Raw genomic sequence first — 23,805 nt, forward strand, 5'->3', positions numbered from 1 at the left:
GCTCAGTTCTATCCCCCACACTATTTAATCTATATATGCATGACTTACCCACACCAGACAACTCAGAAATACATATCTCTTCCTACGCAGACGACATAACAATCACATGCACACATCGTAACAGACAAAGCTGCAGAAATAATCCAGCCATACCTTGATACACTCGACACATGGTTCATCACAAACAGACTCAAAATAGCTCCAACCAAATCTACAGCAACACTTCTCACCAACTGGACAATAGAACACAAATACAAACCTCATCTCTACATCAACAACATTCTAATACCACACACAAACACACCGAAAATTCTTGGTGTAACATACGATACATCCATGTCTTTCAAACAACACATCACAAACATTAAAAACAAATGCACACCTAGACTTAACGCACTTAAGTCAATCACTGGAACGACATTTGGACAAAACAAAGAAACTAATATAACAATATACAAACAATGCATACGCTCAGTGTTGAATTATCCGAGTCCTGCATGGGCTCCTAATCTCAGTGAGACACACCACAACACCCTTCAAATCATACAAAACAAAGCCCTAAAAACAATTACAGGCTGCACAAATACAACACCAACAGACCATTTACACCATGAAACAAAAGTCATCAAAGTCAAGGACGACCTCGACATGAGAGGCACACAAACACTTACCGCAGCCACCACAAACACATCACACCCGCTACACTACATACCAGAACACCCACACATGCCAAGAATCATCATAACAACATCCTAATACTTATATCACACACAAATACACTTCTCTTCCTCCACAACCACCAGATACCAGCTTCTGGAAACATATCCATAATCATATCACTCACTGCTCCATTAACAAACTGAAAGACAACACACGCTGCATGCCAGAGCCCCTGATATCCATCCCTCTGAATCCTCTCTCCCACGAAAGGACAGAGTCCACTTGGCCAGACTGCGGTGCGGCCACCACCCAGCACTTCTAAGCTACCAGAAGAGGCTGGATGACCGCATTGTGAACAGCTGCCCAGGATGTAACACTTCACCCCATACCATACAACACATAATGGAAGACTGTATTATACACAATCATGCACGCAAACAACACAACATACACTCTATAAAGGATTTGTGGGAAAACCCAGTTTTGGCTGTAGCATTCCTTGGGGAGACGGGACTGCTCGGACAGACAGTCTAGGGAACGACAACAACAACAACAACAACAACTATACTTGAACAAACACATTAACCTTTCTTCAAGTGGCACCCATCATTGCTTCATAATGTGTGGAATCTTTAAGATACATTTTTAACTACTCTGATAATGTCACAGGGTCTAGTTGTGGGGTATGAATCCATGATGCTTTATGCAGTGTACATCTCCATATGATGGTCCTTCCCTTTCCAGATTCTCCCCTTGATAAGCGGAATGCCATATATATCAGCCCAGTACAACACCACCATTTTACTGGATAACCTAATGAAAACACTCACAAAAGTTCGTCTGAGCCAGTCTTGTGCGATTTTGTCAGCCATCACAGACATGGTTTGTAATTGGTGCCTTGATGCCAAGAGGGAGGAACAATATGCTGCCAAAGGAACCATTGGTAAGTAATGTAATTATAGGAGAAGTGTGAGTGTATGGTATTTTCTTCCACCCTCATCCCCCCACTGTATTTACCTAGTTGTATTATACGGGAAGGGGAACTATGCTCGTGGTGACCTGTCTTCGTATCTCGCAACTTCTAGTTTGTTTTTAAATTCTTGTATGGTGTTTGCACACACTGTTGTTTCATTCAATTTGTTCCAGACATCCACCACTCTGTGTGGATTTTTTTTTTTTTTTTTTTTTTTTTTTCAGATCTTTTCTACAACTCCTTTTTGAGTTTCTTTTCATGTCCCCTTGTTTTTCCTCTATCCCACTTTAATAGTTCTTCTCTGTCAAGGACTTCCATGCCTTTCATGATTCTGTAAATGGTCAATAGATTGTCTCTTTTTCTTCTTTGTTCCAGGGTTAATAGTTCCAGTTAAGACCATCTTTGCTCATATGTCAATTTTGAAAGTGTTGGGGCCATCTTTGTTGTTGCTCTTTGGATTCTTTCTATTTTCCTTATGTTCTTTTTTGTACTGGGTGTCCATAGTGTCACAACATACTCCAATCTTGGTCTTATCAGTGTGACTAGTATTTTCTTTACCATTACCTCATCCAAGTAATTAAAAGCCACCTTTATTGATCTTAGTAAATTGTAGGTTTCTCCGACTATTTTGTTTATATGCTTGTGTGGGGACATGTCTTTGGTGATGATTACTCCTAGGTCCTTTTCAGAACCAACCTTCTTTACTTCCTTTGCATCGATCTTATATTGTCCTGATATATATATATATATATATATATATATATATATATATATATATACTTTTTTCCAAATTCCATTATACTACATTTCTTAATGTTGAAGTTCACTTCTGATTCTGACTCCATTCCCAGACCTTGTCCAGATCTCTCTGTAGTGATTCACAATTTTTTGTCAGTACTTTCTTTATTAGTTTTGTGTTGTCTGCAAAGAAGTTCATGTAACATTCTACACCTTCATCCATGTCATTTACATATATAGCAAACATTATCAGAGCCAATACTGAACCCTGTAGGACTCCACTTATCACTTCTTCCCAAGTAGAGTTTTTATCTCTGAGCACCACTCATTTTTTTCCTATACAGGAAATCTTCCATCCATTTCAATAGTTTTCTGTGTATACCTCATGTTGTTTCGACTTTTCTTAATAGTTGTATTGTGTGATACTTTATCAAATGCCTTTTGTAAGTCCAGGAAAGCACAGTCTGCCCATCCATCCCTTTCTTGCATTATATCTGTTAACCTTGAATAGAAACAGATCAAATTTGTGGCACATGATCTTTCCTGTCTAAAACCGAATTGTTTTGGATTTAGTATATTGTTTTCCTCCAGATGTTTAGTCCATCTACTTTTGATGACTTTTTCACAAATTTAAGTTATTGTACTTGTAAGGGAAAATGCAGCCCAAAGGGATTTCTCCCTGTCTTCTCCTTTTCTGCATGAGGGGATGGAGAGGGGGGATTGCTGATTTAATGAAGCAGCCTTGCTGTGGATGTGCTGTGTCTTGCAACACTGCTTCTGACCCAGGACAGTGGACAAGATGCAGGGATGACCCGTCATCCAGGAGGTGCCAAGATAAGAGGGAGGGTAGAGGGTGGAGGGGAGTGGAGTGTATTAGGGATGGAATGGGTGAGAATGGTTTTTATGGCTTTGTTTTTTGGCTACCTCCCTTGTTAGGGGGAAAAAGCCTTTGGTATATGTATGTATGTATGTACTTGTAAGGGAGACCAGTCTATAGTTTGTTGGATCTTCCTATTTTCCTCCTTTATATATTTGTACAATATTTGCATTTTTCCAGTCTTGCGTTTTACCTTAACAGGGATCAGTATTGGTTACCTGCTTGTGGTGGTGCTTGAAATTGGACAGCATAGCTGCCCATTTTCAAAACCTATCAACTCCTCACTTCCAACAGGGGGCTTACATTCAATCTCTGGACCAAGCCCAAGATCTTTCTATCAATTTAAGCTATATTTCTTACTTTTTCATATATGGAGAGCTGACAACCAGTGACTGCTCTCCTCTCTCTCTAACTTTCACCCGATAACAGAAACAGTCCCATACCAATACAACACAAACAACAGTCCAAAGTTTCTTCCCAAAGAAATCTGTAGAAGGGTCTGAGGACTGTTGCCAGCCACTTTTGGGCTGCAGGTTTTCCATTTAGTGAAACTTAAGGCAACAATTGATTGATAAACTCAACATACAGGAGCTGATTTGTGAAATGGTTTACTTACAGATGAAAATTGGCCACTAGATTTAATGAGGGAGAGCGCTCTTGAGGGGATCTGGTTTGTGAGTCATCGTTTGGAGAGGTGTTTCCTTTGTCTCATGGAACTACACAAATTTCATCCCATGATCCAGCACTCTATTCTTGACTACTATACCAGGGTAAGTTGCCTTATGTTTTTAAAATATAAGTCTTAAACAGTTCTCATTTAGTGGCACTATTTCTCAAATATATGATTATATTTCCCTCTGTGATTGGGGAGGGAAAAGAATTCTGCTATCATGTTCTCATGCATGTCATAAAAGGCGACTGAATGTAATGGAATGAGGGGACTTGGGAGCTTCCACTTTGTATTCTCCATTGGAAAATCAAGGCATGAAAGTCTGGAAAGGACTTCAGTCAGGACCCTAGTAATTGGGTCATTAAATGTTTATGGATGCATGGATTTGTGAAACAAATTGGGTGAAAATGAAATCCAGGCCAACAGCATAAACAAATTTAAGGGAAAGTTTGCTAAGTTGAAGCAAAGAAATAGAACCCCATGAACACAGTTCCAACCTTGTATACTACAGTCAGGTAAATACATCTAGATAACATACACAGTGGTAATGATAGATATCTCTTGATGATACAGTGTTATACCAGGTCTTCTGGTATATTTATTTACATGCATAATTCATACATTAATTTGTAATCCATACATGTGATAAGAAAAATTGAAATTTTATCTTTACCAGGTGCAGATGTATTTAAATCACTTTGAACTGGCTGCATTTGTCAATCCTCCAACAAGTCTGGTTCTTTGCTATTTGGTGGCTGGTGACCTTGTCATCATTGACAGGCTGGGACACTTGTTCTGCAGGTGAGGTTGATCTTTATTCAAAGGGAACTCATTATTTGACTTTATACTCCTCCTTCCTTCTCCTCCTCCCTTCTCCTCCTCCCTTCTCCTCTTCCTCCTCCTCCTCCTCCTCCTCCTCCTCCTCCTCCTCTTCCTCCTCCTCTTCCTCCTCCTCCTCCTCTTCCTCCTCCTCCTTTCCTCTTCTTCCTCCTCCTCCTTCTCTTCCTCCTTTTCCTCCCCCTCCTCTTCCTCCTCCTCCTCTTCCTCCTCCTCTTCCTTTCCCTCCTCCTCTTCCTTTCCCTCCTCCACTTCCTTTCTCACCTCCTCTTCCTTTCCCTCCTCCACTTCCTTTCTCACCTCCTCTACCCTTCCCTCCTCTTCCTTTCCTTCCTCCTCTTCCTTCTCCTATCTTTCATCCAAAGAAGAATACTGATCACTTTTAACTTCTGCCCTCTTACATCTCTCCTGTACTGCTGCCTGCACTCTTTTGGCATCATGTTGCACTCAAAGATAGAAGTATTGCTTATCAGTGATTTAATATGAAATATAAATTTCTTACTCCTCCACCTCCTCTTCCTCCTGTTCTTCCTTCTTCTCCTCTTCCTCTCATCCAACTAACATTTCTTTCTGGAAAGATTTGTGAGAGAGAGCCTAGGAGCCATTGCAGACTGCATTATGGGATACAGGTTTCCTGCTCACAGATCTTGAAGCAATAAATATCATGGTTGTGTATGAATTATGTCTTGCTGCATTGCATTTGACCCACACTGTGTGAAGTGGGGTCAAGGTGACTTTTCATTCCAAGATGCTGAGATGAGAAAAGTGTACTGAGTGGGTTTTAACTGTATGATGTTGGTGTATGCTGTGATTCAGCCACCCAATTTATAAGATGTAAAGGGCCTTTAATGTAAGTGCTGTGTCTTGCTGCATTGCCTCTGACCCAAGCAGTTTGGTGGGGGACAGGGATGACTGTTAATCCATGAAGAGCTAAGATGGGAGGGAGAATGAATGGGTGTGGGGTGAGCTTTGACTCGGGTACCCCATTGACAAAATGGGAGGAAAGGCCTTTTGATGTGTGTATGTATATATTTTTATTATGAAATTATGTAGGTGGTAGGCAGGATAACTCAGGTAAAAGTGAGAACTTTATGCCAGGAGGTAGTTAGTTGTGGCCAAAGCCAATACCTTTCCCCAGTATACTCAGACAGTTGGGCAAGTGGCTGTCACCATTAGTGATTGTACCTTGGGCTCTGAAATCGAAGATCAAAATATCACTGGTACACAAGTTTGTGAATTCTCCTCTGTTCTTGAGGAAAGTCCACGTTGAAAATGTAATTTTTGCTGTTAGCAAAGTACCATTGACAAAATTCACTTGTGTGATTAAGTGAAGCAGCCTTACTGTGAATTTACTGTGTCTTACTGCATTGCTTCTCACCCAGGGCAGTGGGCAGGAGAGGGGGATGACTCCTCATCCATGAGGAGATAAGATGGAAGGATGGATGGGAGTGGAATGGGTGAGAGTGGGTATATGCCTTTTGACTTAGCTACCTCCCTTATAAGGGGGAAAAAGCCCTTGGTATATAGATAGGACTTGTGCTAGATGGTGATAGTCAGCTGAGGGGCAGATTGTGGACAAAACATTGTCCCAGTTAGTCAAAAGCCCATATTCTCCAGAATCTACCTTTTATCTGAATAGAACCATATTGCATCTGCCAGAACAAAAACCATGAATGCATGTCATCTTTGCTGAAAGGGTGAAAATGTCTACTAAAGTTTCCCAACTTTTGTCATTATTATACTCATTTTGGGTCACTGGTGTTGTTTCTCCCCCCCCCATTCTCTCTCTCTCTCTCTTTCTCTCTCTCTCTCTCTCTCTCTCTCTCTCTCTCTCTCTCTCTCTCTCTCTCTCTCTCTCTCTCTCTCTCTCTCTCTCTCTCTCTCTCTCTCTCTCTCTCTCTCTCTCTCTCTCTCTCTCTCTCTCTCTCTCTCTCTCTCTCTCTCTCTCTCTCTCTCTCTCTCTACATATATATATATATTTCTGTCTCTCCCTTTCTCTCCCTCTCTCCTCCTTCTCTCTCTCTCTCTCTCTCTTTCTCTCTTTCTCTCTCTCTCTGTCTCCCTTTCTCTTTCTTTCTCTCCCCCTCTCTCACTCTCCTCCTTTTCTCTCTCTCCTCCTTTTCTCTCTCTCCTCCTTTTCTCTCTCTCTTCCATTTCTCTCTCTCCCCCTCCTCTCTCCCCCTCCTCTCTCTCCTCTCTCTCCTCTCTCTCTCTCTCTCTCTCTCTCTCTCTCTCTCTCTCTCTCTCTATCTCTCTCCCTCTCCCTCCCTCCCTCCCTCCCTCCCCCTCCTTCTCACTCCCTTCATCTCCTCCCTCTCCACTCTCTCTCTATGTGTGTGTATATATATATATATATATATATATATATATATATATATATATATATAATATATATATATATATATATATATATATATATATATATATATATATATACACACACACACACACATACTTTTTTCTCCTTTTCCTGTCTCTGTCTTTTTCTCTGTCTATATTTCTCTTTCTCTTTCTCTCTGTATCTCTCTCTGTACATCTAACTGTCTTTTTGTCTTTTGTCTCCCTCTCCCTCTCTCTCTCTCTCTCTCTCTCTCTCTCTCTCTCTCTCTCTCTCTCTCTCTCTCTCTCTCTCTCTCTCTCTCTCTCTCTCTGTCTCTCTCTCTCTCTCTCTCTCTCTCTCTCTCTCTCCCCCCTCCTCCCCCCTCTCTCTCTCCCCTCCTCCCCCCTCTCTCTCTCCCCTCCTCCTCCCCCTCTCTCTCTATCTTTCTCTTTTGCTCTCTCTTTCTCACTCTTGCCCTCTGTCTTGCTCTTTCTGTTTCGCTTTCTTTCTCACTCTCTCTTGCTCTCTCTCTCTCTCTCTCTCTCTTGCTCTCTCTCTCTTGCTCTCTCTTAAGGGGACCGGCTGGTCAAGAATCGATGAAAATTGGGGAAAAAATGAAAAACTGGGAAAAATTGTCCACATCTGCGTATGGCAATCAACAGTCTGTATGCAGAGTATTTCATCAAAATTCGCCTTATTTTCGTAGTTATGACAAATAAACCCCCTCCTCCCCCCAACTCGACCCATCTCGGCCCTATGATACGTATTGGTCACTACAATATATATATTATTGCAATAAATAACAATAATTTGTAATGATTGAGTGCTATTGCTAGTGACTTTTGGCAACTCTGTCTCTGTACCAGAGGTTATACATAGACCCCAGAATGGGTAGATGCCTCAGAAAACGATAAACAGTAGACGAAAATTGAGTGATACGCTCCACTGCAAGCCACCATCACTCATCCTTTTGTCATTTGACAAGCTGTTATACTATTTTTGAGATGCCACATCCTCACAAGCAAACCAAACACCTTCAGGAAGCTAGGAAGAGGCAAGAATTACAAAGTAAGCAAGCTATGACACCCTAATGTAATAACCTGCCTAAAATGCAGGTGGGGACCAGGAGCCAGAAGACAGAAGATTATATGACTGGACATCAACATATATGACTGAATATGAATAAATTTTATTCTAAATATTATCAACATTCAAGCCTAAAAAACTAAATAAGGAAATGCCATGATATCCCTTATCTATATTAGTATGTAGGGGTTCAAAGTTAGTGAAAACTTTGACGGCTCGTATCTCAAAACCTAAGTTTTATACCTTCAAACCAGTGGCGGCACCAGGGGGGGGCTTTAGCCCCCCCAAAAAAAAAGTGGCCAGCCCCCCCCCCCCCCCATTAGCCCCCCCAACTGAAATGAGCAAATTGAAAATTTAAAACACTCATAGAAATCATTTTATTAAGTGGAATTTTTAATTGCCAGGGCTAAAGATTTGTCAGCCATCAGTGCAAGCCCTACCATTAACCCCCTCCCCTTCTGAAATGAGGATAATATATGTGTATTATCATATTACTATTAGCCCCCCCAAAAATGTGCTCAGCCCCCCCTTAGCCTCCCCAACTAAAAATTCCTGGCGCCGCCGCTGCTTCAAACTTCTACTCCTCCATAACATCTTAATAAATTTAAATGAAAATTCACACATAATGTCTAAATCTGCCTGATTGATGAAATAGAAAGTTTTTTTTAATATCTGAAAGGGTTAATTTTTGCCAAAAAAAAAATCCCCCTATTTGAAGGGTGACGGGGTGGGAAAAATATAAAAATTATAGTTCCACAAACTAATTACTTTAACTAAAATTTCTCTCTATTAGCTTGAAGGTCTGGATAAGGTCCTTCCACCATATTAATCTCATTCATGTAGAGCAATTATTATTGAAGGAGTAGCCATTTCAAAATTATCAATTTTTTTGAAAGGGAGGTCGGGGAGCAAAACATGAAAGGGTTGCAGATTAGTTTTTTTGGGTTAGGAAAGATGTATATGGTGTCCCTAACTCCTGGCATAAATTTCTGTGCAATAACCCAATTAATAAAGATTTTCATCTTTTGATCAGCCGGTCCCCTTAATAAACTAATGTATGCATTGCTCCTTGTTCTAGACTGAAGAAGGATGCTCATCGTGTGAACAACTCAAAACCAAAGATGCCAGAAGGACAGCAAGTTCAGCAAGAGTGCCTGCATAGGTTGTCAGTGATAAACCTCAGCATCATCTTACTGCTAGATGGGTTGTACAATTTTCGGGTAAGGAGAAACTTATGGTGGTAATTTGAAATTCTGTATACCAGCAACTTTTCATAGCAACTTCGTTAGTATTTTACAGTGCAGGAATTTTGCAAGTACTGTATATATGCATATTAACCTCTTCAATATGATGATGCCTCTATATGTGTCATGAGCCACGAGTAGGATATATGAGGATGCCAGTGTTCACTTCATGATTATATTTATTTTGTAGTTTTTGCTGACTTCCGTATTCTGTGAACAGGCTTGGTCATGTTTTCTGTGATGTTATATTTGTTCAGGGTGAAAGAAATGAGTATAACAGCAGTAACTATATATTTTATAATGAGCGTATTGTGATGCATCATCACATCACAACCTGATATGTGCATGAATATTTGACTGATATTGCAGAGGTTAAAGTAAAATATTGAGAAATTGAGAAAGGTTGATTGCAACAAGAATCATACATCCATACATATACCAATGGCTTTTTCCCCCTTATAAGGGAGGTAGCCAAAGTCAAAGGCATAAATCCACTCCCACCCATTTCATCCCCACATACTCCACTCTCATTCACCACCCCTCTGTCCCTCTTTTCTTGGCTCCTTCTGGATGATGGGTCATCCCTGCATCTTGTCCACTGCCCTGGGTCAGAAGCAATGTAGCAAGACAGCACACCAACAGCAAGGCCATTTCATTTAATCAGTGACCCCCCCTCTCTGTCCCCTCATGCAGAAAAAGAGAAGACAGGGAGAAATCCCTTTGCACAGTATAAAAATGTAATTCATACATTCTCTCTCACCTCCTCCCCATCCCCCACCCACTACATATCCATGTCTCACAACATCATCCATACACAACTATTCTCCACTCACCCCTATTTTCTGTCTTCTCCCTTCCTTCCTCAACAGACTCCCTCTTTCCCAATGCCCCTTTTACTCCATCCATCCATCTCATCCTTGGTCACCCTTTCATGTTCACTCCTACCTCTGCCTTCAACACCTCTTTTACTAATCTTTCTTCACTCATTTGTTCCATGTGTCCTGACCATCCCAATACTCTTTCAATCAACATGGTTTCAAGGAAGGCCATTTTACCAGCACTACTCACAAACATCACATAACAATTCAACAAAAACCCACTGTGTTGGATAAGAAGAAATGAAATAAAATTAATTCCATATATTTCGATCACGGACTGTGATCCTCTTCAGTGGAATACAGAAAGGTAGAGCAAATGGCATGTCTTATATACAATAAGAATAAGGGACAATTAATTTTAGTTCATTTCTTCTTATCCAACACAGTGGGTTTTTGTTGAATCTTTACGAATGTGTTACGACATTACTTTATAGTTATCACATAACAAATTTTGGATGGGTGAAGGGGCTGGCTAACAAAAGCATGCACACATCCTTCATCCGTCCAACACCCACTTGTTTTCCCTCTCATTTTGGCTACTTGTGGGTGAAAAGCCATCCCTGTCCCCTGCCCACTGTTTGGTCATGGGGGAAAATACCTTTTGGTATTTGTATGTATGTATGTATGTATGTATGTATGTATGTATGTATGTATGTATGTATGTATGTATGTATATATGTATATATATATATATATATATATATATATATATATATATATATATATATATATATATATATGTATATATATATATATATATATATACATATATATATATATACATATATATATATACATATATATATATATACATATATATATATATATTTACATATATATATACATATATATATATACATATATATATATATACATATATATATACATATATATATATATATATATACATATATATATATATACATATATATATATATACATATATATATATATATATACAGATATATATATCTATACATATATATCTATATATATACATATATATATATATATATATATATATATAAATATATATATAAGGGCTTCTTTGCCCTATAGGGGCAGTAGCCAAGTCAAAGTTAAGCACACACTTCCACCCATTTCACTCCCACCCACCACCCATGTTTCCCTGTTATCTTAGCTCCTTGTGAATGAAGGGTCATCCCTGTCACCTGCCCACTGCCCGGGTCTGAAGCAATGCAACAACACACAGCAGGGCCACTTCACTTACATGGCAACCCCTCTACCCATACCCTCATACGGAAAATTGAGAACAATGATCCCATCAGGCTGCATCAAAATATCATCCATACACAACCATTCTCCACTTGCCCCCACCCCTTCCCTTCTACCTTCCTTGCTCAACAGACATTCCCCACTTGCTCAAAGCCTCTTTCACCCCATCCATCCATCTTATCCTTGGTCATCCACCTCTGCTTTCCACATCTCTTCTGCTAATTTTTCTTCACTCATTTTTTCCATGTTTCCAAACCATCCTAATAATCTTTCATCAGTCCAATCTGCCAGCTCCCTTTCCACCCCCACTCTCCTCCTTTCTTACTCTCCAACCTTATAACCCCACCATGCTTCTCAGATTTAAACTTTTCTTTTATACATACATACATATACCAAGGCTTTTTCCCCCTTCCAAGGGAGGTAGCCAAAAAGGGAAAGGCATAAAAACACTCCCACCCATTTCATCCCCAAATACACTCCACACCCCTCCCACCCTTCCTCTCATCTGAGCACCTCCTGGATGACGGGTCATCCCTGCACCCCGCCCACCGCCCTGGGTCAGAAGCAGTGTCGCAAGACACAGTACATCCTTTCTTAAACTCCAAATCTCTATTCTATAGTGTTGTAGGCACAAAAAATAAATGAACATTAAATCAGTCATAAGCTCTTTAGGCCACCACAAAACTAATCAGTCTGCAAAAGTTCTTGAGAAAGACACTTGACTATGCTTCCATATCATGGTTCCCAACAATTAGGAAAATTAACTGACACCATCCAAATAGAGTGTTTAGGAAGAAAGTCAAGTAAATGGGAGAGGTGTGGTGGATGGGGTGGTAGATAGGGCTTTAATGGACTATATGTAACTAGGAGAAGAGTAGGAAGAATTTTAGATGTACATGTTCTAAAGGGAGAGAGTAGGGGAATGTCAGATTATTTTTTGGTGGAAGGTAAGTTGAGAGTGGAGGATAAATGGAGAAAGGAAAATGACAGAAGGTAGGAGGTGCTTAGAGTGAACTACTTAAATGAGAAAGAAAAGGAGTACAAGAAGTTAAGAGAAGAGTGGGAGGGAGTGAAGGATAGAGTAAAACTAGGAGTGGAGGAGGAATTAGGGATGTTTCAAGGAGGGAGTCACAAGGTGTGCAGAGATGGTGTGTGGAACAAGGAAGATGGGAGGAAATAGAAGGAAGGGTAGGGAGTGATGGGATGATGAAGCAAAGAAGGTTGTAAAAGGGAAGAAATGAGCATTCACAGATTGGTTACGATGTAGGATGAGAGAATCATATGAGAGGTACGAAGAAAAGAGAAGTAAAGTATAAGATAAAGGAGGTAAAGAGAACAGATGTGAAATGGGGCAAGAAAATGAAGTTCACTAAAACATAATCAAAGCACAATAAGAAGAAGTGTGTTGGTACTTTTTTATTCTAGTTTTTGGGAGTTGATGCATTACAAAGGACCTCCACTGAACCTGTAGCTGGCTTTGAAACCCTGGAGTTTGGCCAAAATCAGGTTGAGAACCACTCGTATAGACTTAGGTGATGAGCTGTTTCATTAGAGGAGTGCATTAAACTGGAATGAATGAAAGGCGCTCATGTGATAGGAGTAAAAGGGATGAGGATTTCCTCTCCCATGCCAAGCAACCTTGTTTTACTGATTAGATAAAAAAAAAAGGTCATAGTGCTTATAACAAATATTATATTGTTTTGTGTGCCTGGATCTTAATGTTGATTTAGCCATTTTGCAATATATCAGTGGCAGAGCTTGCTGACTGGTGACAGTCTCTAACAAGGTCAGATGCAGACAAAAATATAGTAAATAAATGCACAAATACTTTTGGAACAACTTAGAAGAAATTATAATAAAATACATTTCAAGCCAGATTTTATTATTGATAAAATAATGAGTGTAGCTCATTTCCTGTAAAATGCAATTAAGTAAAAATGTAGAGAAAAATAAATTGACTAAATGATAGACATTACACCATATTGCTAAGGCATTTAGCTACCTGAATTTTGATGCTTTGAACTGTACCATTTGCCATTGTCTCTCCAGGAACATTATTCCACTTGCTAATTACTCAGGTGGTGAAATTATTCCTACATGCATTTCCATTACAATCCATTGACTACCTAAAGGGTTCATAGATCAGTAGTCTTGTGAAATGCTGCTGAATTAGGGTACAGTTAAACAACAACAGATATTGGACTGTAATGGATAATTAAAACATATATACTATAACCCCCTGTCTTCAGGTGTGCTGATCATCCTCATTGTTTTCCAGGCTTTTACAAGACATTGGCGTACAGAGATGGCTTCTTTTGTCTCTGAAGACTCTATGAAGAAATTGATTGCCTTTCCAAACTTCCGAAAGTGCTTCTCCCTAACAAGAAATTTAGCATGTCTTCCCTTAATGTTGCAGAAGGAATATTTACAGATGGAAAATGTAAGTTATGGTGTTTTTTGTGTTCAAAATATTCAGTGAAGAGCTCATACAATTTCTGAATGCAGATAGTTCTACTTCCTTTTTAAAAGGGTCTTCAAGTAACCTGTTAGTCAGAATATTGTTAAGGAAGGACTGCCTGCAGAAGTGTACTCAATTATGTAGTCATAAAAGAAACTTAGATCACTTCTATTTGTGGATTTTATTATTAGTATTGTTATTAGACAGAACAATATAGGTAAGTAGGAAGAGTGCAGGGACTAGTTGCTGTGAAGCAGCCCCCACACACCTGAAATGTAGACAAATAAAATAAGAGAAATGAAAGAACAAAGAAAATGGAGAAATACAAAGAGAAGGATAGAAGCAAACAAAGCAAAATACATACATACATACATATACCAAGGCTTTTTCCCCCTTACAAGGAAGGTAGCCAAAAAGAAAAAGGCATAAAAACCATTCCCACCCATTCCATCCCTAAATGCACTCCACTCCCCTCCACTCTCCACCCTCCCTCTTATCTTCGCACCTCCTGGATGATGGGTCATCCCTGCACCTTGTCCACTGCCCTGGGTCAGAGGCAGTGTCGCAAGACACAGCACATCCACAACAAGGCCACTTCATTAAATCGGCAACCCCCCCTCTCCATCCTTCCATGCATAAAAAGAGAAGACAGGGAGAAATCCCTTCGGGCTGCATCAAATTTTTCTCACACATACTACCTCACCCCCCATCCCCCCACCCATTCCACCTCATGCATCACAACATCATCCATATACAACCATTCTCCATTCACCCCTGTCTTCTGTCCTCTCCTGTCCTTCCTCAACAGACATTCCCCTCTTCTCCAAAGCCCCCTTCACCCCATCCATCCATCTCATCCTAGGATGCCCCCTCATGTTCACTCCCTCCACATCTGCCTTCTATACCTCTTTTACTAGTCTTTCTTCACTTATTCTTTCCATGTGTCCAAACCATCCCAATACTCTTTCATCAACCCTGTCTCCCAACTCCCTTTCCACCCCTGTCCTCCTCACCTCCTCATTTCTCACTCTAGTGTAGTAACCCCCATCATACTTCTCAGACACCTCATCTCAAACACATTCAAACTCCTTCTCTCTTCCTCTCTTATGTTCCATGTTTCTGCCCCATACAGTGCTGTTGGCACAATCACTCCTTCATACAGTCTCCTCTTAGCATCCATTCCCTAATGTCTATACCTCATTACACTTTTTAATCCACCAAGGCATTTACTCACTTCTCTCAATGTACATTCTACCTCCACCTTCACTCCACCTTTTCCTGCCACATTTGCACCCAAGTATCCAAAACTATCCACTTCCTCCAGTCACTCTCCCATAATGCTCACTTCCAGTCTGCTGCCACTTTTACCCCTTGTACATCTCATCACCTTGCTTTATACAATTTATTTTTAATATTTGGAATCAGTTTTTTGGCTCGCTGTTGTACTTTTTCCAATCTGTCAATGGCTCTAATAAGATTCGATGACCATACAGAAACAGCATATTCCAAATGTGGACAAACTAATGATTTATATAGTTTGTTAATGAGAGATGGACTTTTGATGTCAAAAGACCACACATTCAATCATAGAATTTTGTTTGCTTTCTCTGAGGCTGAAATACTCTGCTTAGATGATTTGAGATTGTTTCTGATAATAACACAGAGATCCTTTTCACTAGCCACTTTTGTTAACGAATTTCCAAATAACTTGTAATCGTACTTACTGTTATTTTTACCTATGTGCATAACCTTGCATTTACTTGTGTTAAATTTTATTAGCCATTTTTCAGACCATTGCTGTGGTTTATCTAAATGTTCTTGAATATCTAATTGTTTTAAGTAATTATTTGTCATTCTGCACAGTTTTGAATCATCAGCAAATTTGGAGACAATAGATTTTAGTCCGTGGTATATATAATCTATATACACTATGAATAAAAGTGGCCCAAGAATGGAACCCTGAGGAACTCCACTTGTAACATTCTGCCATCTAGAAGTATTGCCATTTAAAATAACTGTTTTTGATCATTCAACTAATTACTAGTCCAACTTAATAGGCTACCACTTATTCCATGTGAAGCTAATTTAGTAAGTAGTCTTTTGTGGGGGTCAGTATCAAAAGCTTTTGCAAAGTCTAGATATATTAAATCTATATTGTTTCTTTTGTCATAATTTGAGATGACTTTGTTGAAGAATTTGAGTAAGTCTCGCAAGAATGTTTCTCTGAATCCATGCTGGCTATCATTTACCAGTTACTTTCTAAATGATGTTCGATAGCATCTCTGATGATAGTTTCCATAATTTTTCTTATGATTGAAGTCAATCTTATAGGCCTGTAGTTATTTGGTTTCTTTTTGTCACCTTTTTTGAATATGGGAGTAACATATATATCTCTGGATATGATGGATTTCTTGAAAATAATTTCTAATGGAATAACAATCTCATTTTTTATTTTAAAGATTCTTGGATGCCAACCATTAGGCCCTGGTGTTTTATTAACTTAGACATCTGGGAATGGATGCTAAGAGGAGCTTATATGAAGGAGTGATTGTGCCAACAGCAATGTATGGGGCAGAAACATGGAACATGAGAGAGGAAGAGAGGAGTTTGAATGTGTTTGAGATGAAATGTCTGAGAAGTATGATAGGGGTTACTAGGTTAGATAAAGTGAGAAATGAGGAGGTGAGGAGGAGAACAGGGGTGGAAAGGGAGCTGGGAGATAGGGTTGATGAAAAAGTATTTGGATGGTTTGGACACATGGAAAGAATGAGTGAAGAAAGAGTAAAAGAACTGTGGAAGACAGAGGTGGAAGGAGTGAATATGAAGGGGCGTCTTAGGATGAGATGGATGGATGGGGTGAGAGGGGCATTACAAAAGAGAGGAATGTCTGTTGAGGAAGGACAGGAGAGGACAGAAGATAGGGGTGAATGGAGAAGGGTTGTGTACAGATGATGCTGTGATGCATGAGGGGGAGTGGGTGGGGGATAGGGGGAAAGGAAGTATGTATGAAAAAAATTTGACGCAGCCCGAAGGGATTTCTCCCCGTCTTCTCCTTTTCTGCATGAGGGGATGGAGAGGGGGGGTCGCCAAATTTATGAAGTGGCCTTGCTGTGGATGTGCTGTGTCTTGTGACACAGCCTCTGACCCAGGGCAGTGGACAGTATGCAGGGATGACCCGTCATCCAGGAGGTGCCAAGATAGGAGGGAGGAAGGAGGGTGGAGGGGAATGGAATATATAGGAAATGAAATGAGTGGGAGTGTTTTCTATGCCTTTTTCTTTTTGGCTACCCCCCGTGTAAGGGGGAAAAAGCCTTTGGTATATGTATGTATGTATGTACAGTATGTATAAGTTTTTCTATACACCTTTCAATTTTTTTCTTTTGTTATATTTACCATAGTAAGTTCACCATCCAATTGATGGAGTGGTTGGGAAATGTGGAGTTCCAGGAAAGAATCGTAGTGGAGAGTTGATGGTGGAAATGTGTCTAGAGAGTTGATGATAGCAAATACAGTGTTTTGGAAGAAAGTCAAGCATAAGTACACATGGGAGAGGGTGGTGGAGGGAAGGGTGGTAGAGCATTAATGGACTATGTAGTGGTAAATAGGATTATGATAGGAAGAGTTAAGGATGTACATGTGCTAAGGGGAGAGGGTGGGGGAATATCAGATCATTTTTTGGTGGAAGGTAAGTTGAGAGTGGAGGATAGATGGAGGAAGAGGAAAGGAACATAGGTAGGCAGGTGCTTAGAGTGAACTCTTTAAATGAAAAGGAAAAGGAGAAGGAATACAAGACGAAACTGAAGGAGGAGTGGGAGGGAGTGAAGGATAGAGTAGAGCTAGGTGTGGAGGAGGAATGGGGATGGTTCAAGGAGGGAGTCGCAAAGTGTGCAAAGATGGTGTGTGGAACAAGAAGGACAGGAGGAAATAGAAGAAAGGGTAGTGAATGGTGGGATGAGGAAACAAAGAAAGTTGTAGAAGAGAAGAAGCGAGCTTTCACAGATTGGTTACAAAATAGGATGAGGGAGTCATATGAGAGGTACAAAGAAAAGAAAAGAGAAGTAAAGAAAAAGGTAAAGGAGGCAAAGAGGAGAGCAGATGTGAAATGGGGTAAGAATATGACAGAAAATTTTGAAAGTAATAAAAAGATGTTTTGGAAAGAAATTAAGAGGAAGAGGAGGCGAATCAAGTAGAGAAGAAAAGGTAAAAGGTGCAGATGGAGAGATGATAATAGAAGAGAAGGCAGTTAGGGGAAGATGGGCAGAGTATTTTAGGGAGTTGCTAAATGTGAAAGAGGATAGGGAGGGAAAGATAGCTGCAGTAGGAAATGCTAAGAAAATGACCGTGATGAGTGAGGAAAATGGAGGAGAAATAAGGAAGGATGAAGTGAAGGCAGTTGTTAAGATGATGAAAGCAGGTAAGGCACCTGGTCTGGATGGATGCCATGCAGAATGTCTAAAAAAAGGAGGTACAGTGATGGTGGACTGGCTGGTGAGGTTATTTAATGTTTGGTGGAGAGAGGGTAGAGTGCCGGAGGACTGTAGGAGTGCCTGTATAGTTCCACTTTACAAGAGAAAAGGGGTCAAGTGTGAATGTAGTAGTTTGAGAGGGATTAGCTTGTTAAGTGTAGTTGGGAAGGCTTATGGGAGGATCTTGATTGAGAGGATTAGGAGAGGAACAGAGGGAGTAATTTGTGAGGAACAGTGTGGATTTAGGACGGGTAGAGGTTGTGTAGATCAGATTTTTGTGATAAGATAGATATGTGAGAAAGCTGTAGGAAAGGGGAAGGATGTTTTTTGGGCCTTTATGGACCTGGAAAAGGCTTACGACAGGGTAGACAGAAAGACACTGGGAGGTTTTGCGGATATATGGGATAGGAGGAAAACTTCTAGGAGCTGTCAAGAGTTTTTATGAGAGTAGTAGAGCTTGTGTCAGGATTAGAAATGGAGAGAGTGAGTGGTTCGAGGTAAAGGTGGGACTTCGTCAAGGATGCGTTATGTTGCCCTGGCTGTTCAACTTATACATGGATGGGGTAGTGCGAGAGGTAAATGCAAGGGTAGTGGGGCAGGGATTGGAGATGGTTAAAGAAAATGGAGAAAAGTGGGAGGTGAGCCAGCTGTTGTTTGCGGACAACACTGCGCTTGTGGCAGGATCGGAGGAGGGATTGAGGAAGTTGGTGACAGAGTTTGGGAGAGTGTGTGATAGAAGAAAGCTGAAGATAAATGTGGGTAAAAGTAAGGTGATGAGATGTACAAGGGGTGAAAGTGGTAATAGTCTGGAAGTGAGCATTAAGGGAGAGCGACTGGAGGAAGTGGATAGTTTTAGATACTTGGGTGCAAATGTGGCAGGAAAAGGTGGAGTGAAGGTGGAGGTAGAATGTAGATTGAGAGAAGCGAGTAAATGCCTTGGTGGATTAAAAAGTGTAATGAGAAATAGACATTTGGGAATGGATGCTAAGAGGAGACTGTATGAAGGAGTGATTGTGCCAACAGCACTGTATGGGGCAGAAACATGGAACATAAGAGAGGAAGAGAGAAGGAGTTTGAATGTGTTTGAGATGAGGTGTCTGAGAAGTATGATGGGGGTTACTAGGCTGGATAGAGTGAGAAATGAGGAGGTGAGGAGGAGAACAGAGGTGGAAAGGGGGTTGGGAGATAGGGTTGATGAAAGAGTATTAGGATGGTTTGGACACATGGAAAGAATGATTGAAGAAAGACTAGTAAAAGAGGTATGGAAGGCAGATGTGGAGGGAGTGAACATGAGGGGACGTCCTAGGATGAGGTGGATGGATGGGGTGAAGGGGGCTTTGGGGAAGAGGGGAATGTCTGTTGAGGAAGGACGGGAGAGGACAGAAGACAAGGGTGAGTGGAGAATGGTTGTATATGGATGATGTGATGCATGAGGTGGAATGGACAGGGGGATGGGGGGTGAGGTAGTATGTATGAGCAAATTTTGACGCAGCCCGAAGGGATTTTTCCCCGTCTTCTACTTTATGCATGGGGGGACGGAGAGGGGGGGTCACTGATTTAATGAAGTGGCCTTGCTGTGGATGTGCTGTGTCTTGCGACAGTGCTTCTGACCCAGGGCAGTGGACAAGGTGCAGGGATGACCCGTCATCCAGGAAGTGCTAAGTTGAGAGGGAGGGTGGAGGGGTGTGGAGTGTATTCAGGGATGGAATGGGTGGGAATGATTTTATGCCTTTTCCTTTTTGGCTACCTCCCTTGTAAGGGGGAAAAAGCCTTGGTATATGTATGTATGTAAGCTCACCCTAGACTTTTCACAGGTTTTAGTTTGGATTTCACTTTGAGGTGTTTCTTTTACGAATACTGAGCTAAAATAGTTGTTTAAAATATCTCACATTCCTTCATTTGAATATTTATGCATTTGATTTTGGCTACCTCTCTTGTAAGGGGGAAGAAGCCCTTGGTATGTGTATATATGTATGTCTATATATGTATATATTGCAGATTCTTTGATGTTTGTAATGCTGTAATCTTAAACAACTAAGTTTGTTGATTCTCTGTTTCAGGAAGAGGATAAGATGATCTCTTTGATGGAGAAGCTTCTTAGTAATAGTTTCACTGGTTTGGCGGAATGTCTTGCTGTTTTTGGACCAAGTGAACAAGTTGATTTCTCTGTAGATTTAGTTTAATATCATGGGAGTCCTCTACTTAGGCTAGGATGGTGACTTATGTAGGATTTTGTGAAGCATGGGGATTTAATGTAGTGTGCCATTACAGCAAACTCACATGATGTTACACAACCTTGAACCACCTTCCCACATCTCTTGCACAAGTAGCAATGCTTGAAGGTACTTGGCCAGCAAACATTCCTTTTGTGTAGTTGTAGGTACATATTAGTGTAATTAGATGTATAGTACATTTTATTTAAATGTAAGGAATCTTATATATATATTTTCAACCACAAATCACTTTTAATTCCATACCATCGCAGTCGAGACTGAGAGTCGCTCGAAGGAGGCATACGTTGGAAATTTAAACGTGGTCGAGCCGAGGACTCGAACTCAGCTCACCCGTGATAAAGCGGCAGTGACTTAGCCCAATACGCTGTCAAGAGAAATATAAGTTGAGTACAACTTTCTTATATTTGTATGCTCGGGTGGCATACACATACACAAAATATTGCGTTCAACCCACCTCCGCCATGATAGTGTAGTCGCTAGTATGTGCATGTGGGAAAATTTATACATACACTGAATGGTTCCCAGTGAACAGATTAATATCTTTTCAACCACAAATCACTTTTAATTCCATACCATCGCAGTCGAGACTGAGAGTCGCTCGAAGGAGGCATACGTTGGAAATTTAAACGTGGTTGAGCCAAGGACTCAAACTCAGCTCACCCATGACAATGCTCGAAGGTACACACACACACACATATATATATATATATATATATATATACACATATATATATACATATATATACATATATATACATATATATATATATATATATATATATATACAGACGCTCCTCAACTTACGTTTTAGTTACGTTCCGAACAGCCGAACGTAAGTTGAAAATGAACGTAAGTTGTTACTGTACTATACATCCGTAAATTCTATTACCGTATCTTACAAAACACCCCTAAATCATTAGTTATACACATAACATTGTGAAATAATAACATTAATTTCAAAAAAATTAAATTCAAGCAACATAAATTGAGATGGTGGAGGAGGAGGGGAGGAGGAGGAGGTAAGGCACTTTTAGTCTGTCGTTTGTGCAATGTAAATAATGGATGCAGCGTCATGCGTAAGTATCGTTTGAACTACGGAGAGCGCGCTAAACTAAAAAATTCACTCAAATTTTTTTTTTTTACAGTCAGTTCAAACTTAAAATCGAAAAAACGTAAAATGAATGAACGTAAGTAGAGGAGCGTCTGTATATATATATATATATATATATATATATATATATATATATATATATATATATACACACACACACATATACATATACCAAAGAGCAGCAACAAAAATGGCACCCACACTATCAAATCTGACATATGAAACAAAGATTGGAGAAATTACAGCTGCTAACACTAGAGCAGAGAAGGGAAAGAGGCAATTTGTTGACCATTTTCAGAATTATGAAAGGGATGGGACAAAAGAGAAACAAGAGGACATGAAAAGAAATTAAAGTGACAGTTACAGAAGAGACCTGAAAAAAAATAGCTTCCCGCACAGAGTGATCGATGTCTTGAACAAACTGAACAGAGAAACAATGAATGCCAGAACTATACACGATTTCAAGAATAAACTGGATGTGGAGAGATACGAAAATGGGTCACTACGAGCATAGCTCCAGTCCCATAAAATACAACTAGGTAAGCATCTGTATAGACACGGTAAAGGAAACATGGACTGGAGGTGAAGCTTTTATTCCTGACGTTTCGTCTAACGACTTTCTCAAAGGAAACGTCAGGAATAAAAGCTTCACCTCCAGTCCATGTTTCCTTTACCGTGTCTATACAACTTGTTCACATGGATTCTAGGTAAGCATCTCTATGGAAAACTTTTTTCACATCCTTCAGATATTTGGTCTTTCTCTATTTGTTCTCACAACCTCTTGACACCATCCCATCCCTAATCAAGAAATTTCTTGTCAGTGTTGTCTATCCCTTTATCAACCTAAATACTGTAATCATATCACTTTCTTTTAAATCTTCCAATGTTGGCAGAACCAGTTTGGTTGCTGCCCTTTGTATTATCCTGCTCGTGACTCAGCATTGGGGTGACCTAGTAGAGGTGTTCAAGTGGGTCAAGGGCTTTAACAAGGGGGATGCAGACAAGGTCATCATATTAAGACAACAGGACAGGAATTGCAGGAATGGATTTAAATTGGACAAATTCAGACTTCAGAAGGAAATAAGCACCCACTACATTGTTTCTAAGAAAAGGTTAGACAACTTTATGGATGGGGATAATAGGTGATAATGAACATGGAACTGCCTAGTGTAGGCTTTATGGTCTCTTGGAGTCTCCTTCATTCTTATGTTGTTTTGCATTTATCTTTAATTCTGATGCATATGCTAGTGTTGGTCAGATTGGGGTTTCCACAATTTTTTTTTATCATCCTTTCATCCATACAGTATAGTGAAAAGCCACTTTACCGTTTTACAGCAGTCCATATATCTCTCCCATAAACCTGTGGCTGAAGGACATGGGTCTTCTGCAAGAGACACCTGGGGGAACGGATTGATTGAAACAGTCCTACTGATATGTCTGTCAGGTGACAGATTGTCTTTTATCAATACTCCCAAAGCTTTTCTCTCTTTAATATTGTAGTGAATTTGCTTACCAAGGAATAGTTCAAAGATAGTCTTTTAGAGCTATTGCCCATTTCCAATAATGTGCATTTTGTGGTGCTTGTATAAGTGGTATATCTACTTAATTGTAGTATACAGTTAAGGGGCAACACTAATGGGGTAGCATCTCATACTCTCAAATTTAATCAAATTCATGTGTAGTTCAAACTTGATTTATATCCTTAATTCCCAACTGTGATTTTTAGATTTCAAGTTATATGTTGTTCCAACGTGGTCTATATCATATAAGCTATTCCTAGTATGTATGCATCTATATGGAAAATATTTCTTCCTATCCTTTATGTGCAGTCTCTTAATTTGTTTGCATCACCTCTTAAAGTCCTATCCTTCATAAAAAAATACCTTATGTCAATCTCCTTTAGCAAGCTGAACACTCTAATCCTATCATCTCTTTCTCTTCATTCTAAGTTGGGAGACCCAGTGCTTTTAGTCTCTCATATGGTTTATCTGTCAGACTGGGAACCAGCTTGGTTACT

At 40.0% G+C, this 23,805-nt stretch overlaps 1 protein-coding gene across 1 annotated transcript in view; it reads left to right on the plus strand.

The window, feature by feature from the left end:
• Positions 1-21,359, plus strand: part of LOC143018415 (centromere protein I-like) — a 56,039-nt gene extending 34,680 nt beyond the window's left edge. Inside the window, exons 10-15 of the mRNA XM_076173771.1 lie at positions 1,405-1,603; positions 3,867-4,018; positions 4,595-4,719; positions 9,240-9,381; positions 13,798-13,959; positions 20,504-21,359. Of these exons, the coding sequence (XP_076029886.1) occupies positions 1,405-1,603; positions 3,867-4,018; positions 4,595-4,719; positions 9,240-9,381; positions 13,798-13,959; positions 20,504-20,626 (903 nt within the window). The 3' untranslated portion in view covers positions 20,627-21,359. The remainder of the gene's footprint in view (positions 1-1,404; positions 1,604-3,866; positions 4,019-4,594; positions 4,720-9,239; positions 9,382-13,797; positions 13,960-20,503) is intronic.
• Positions 21,360-23,805: the final 2,446 nt, after the last annotated feature.

Source organism: Oratosquilla oratoria, chromosome 34, assembly GCF_046742065.1.
Source record: "Oratosquilla oratoria isolate Oo_2021 chromosome 34, ASM4674206v1, whole genome shotgun sequence".
In the NCBI taxonomy this organism is placed as follows: domain Eukaryota; kingdom Metazoa; phylum Arthropoda; class Malacostraca; order Stomatopoda; family Squillidae; genus Oratosquilla; species Oratosquilla oratoria.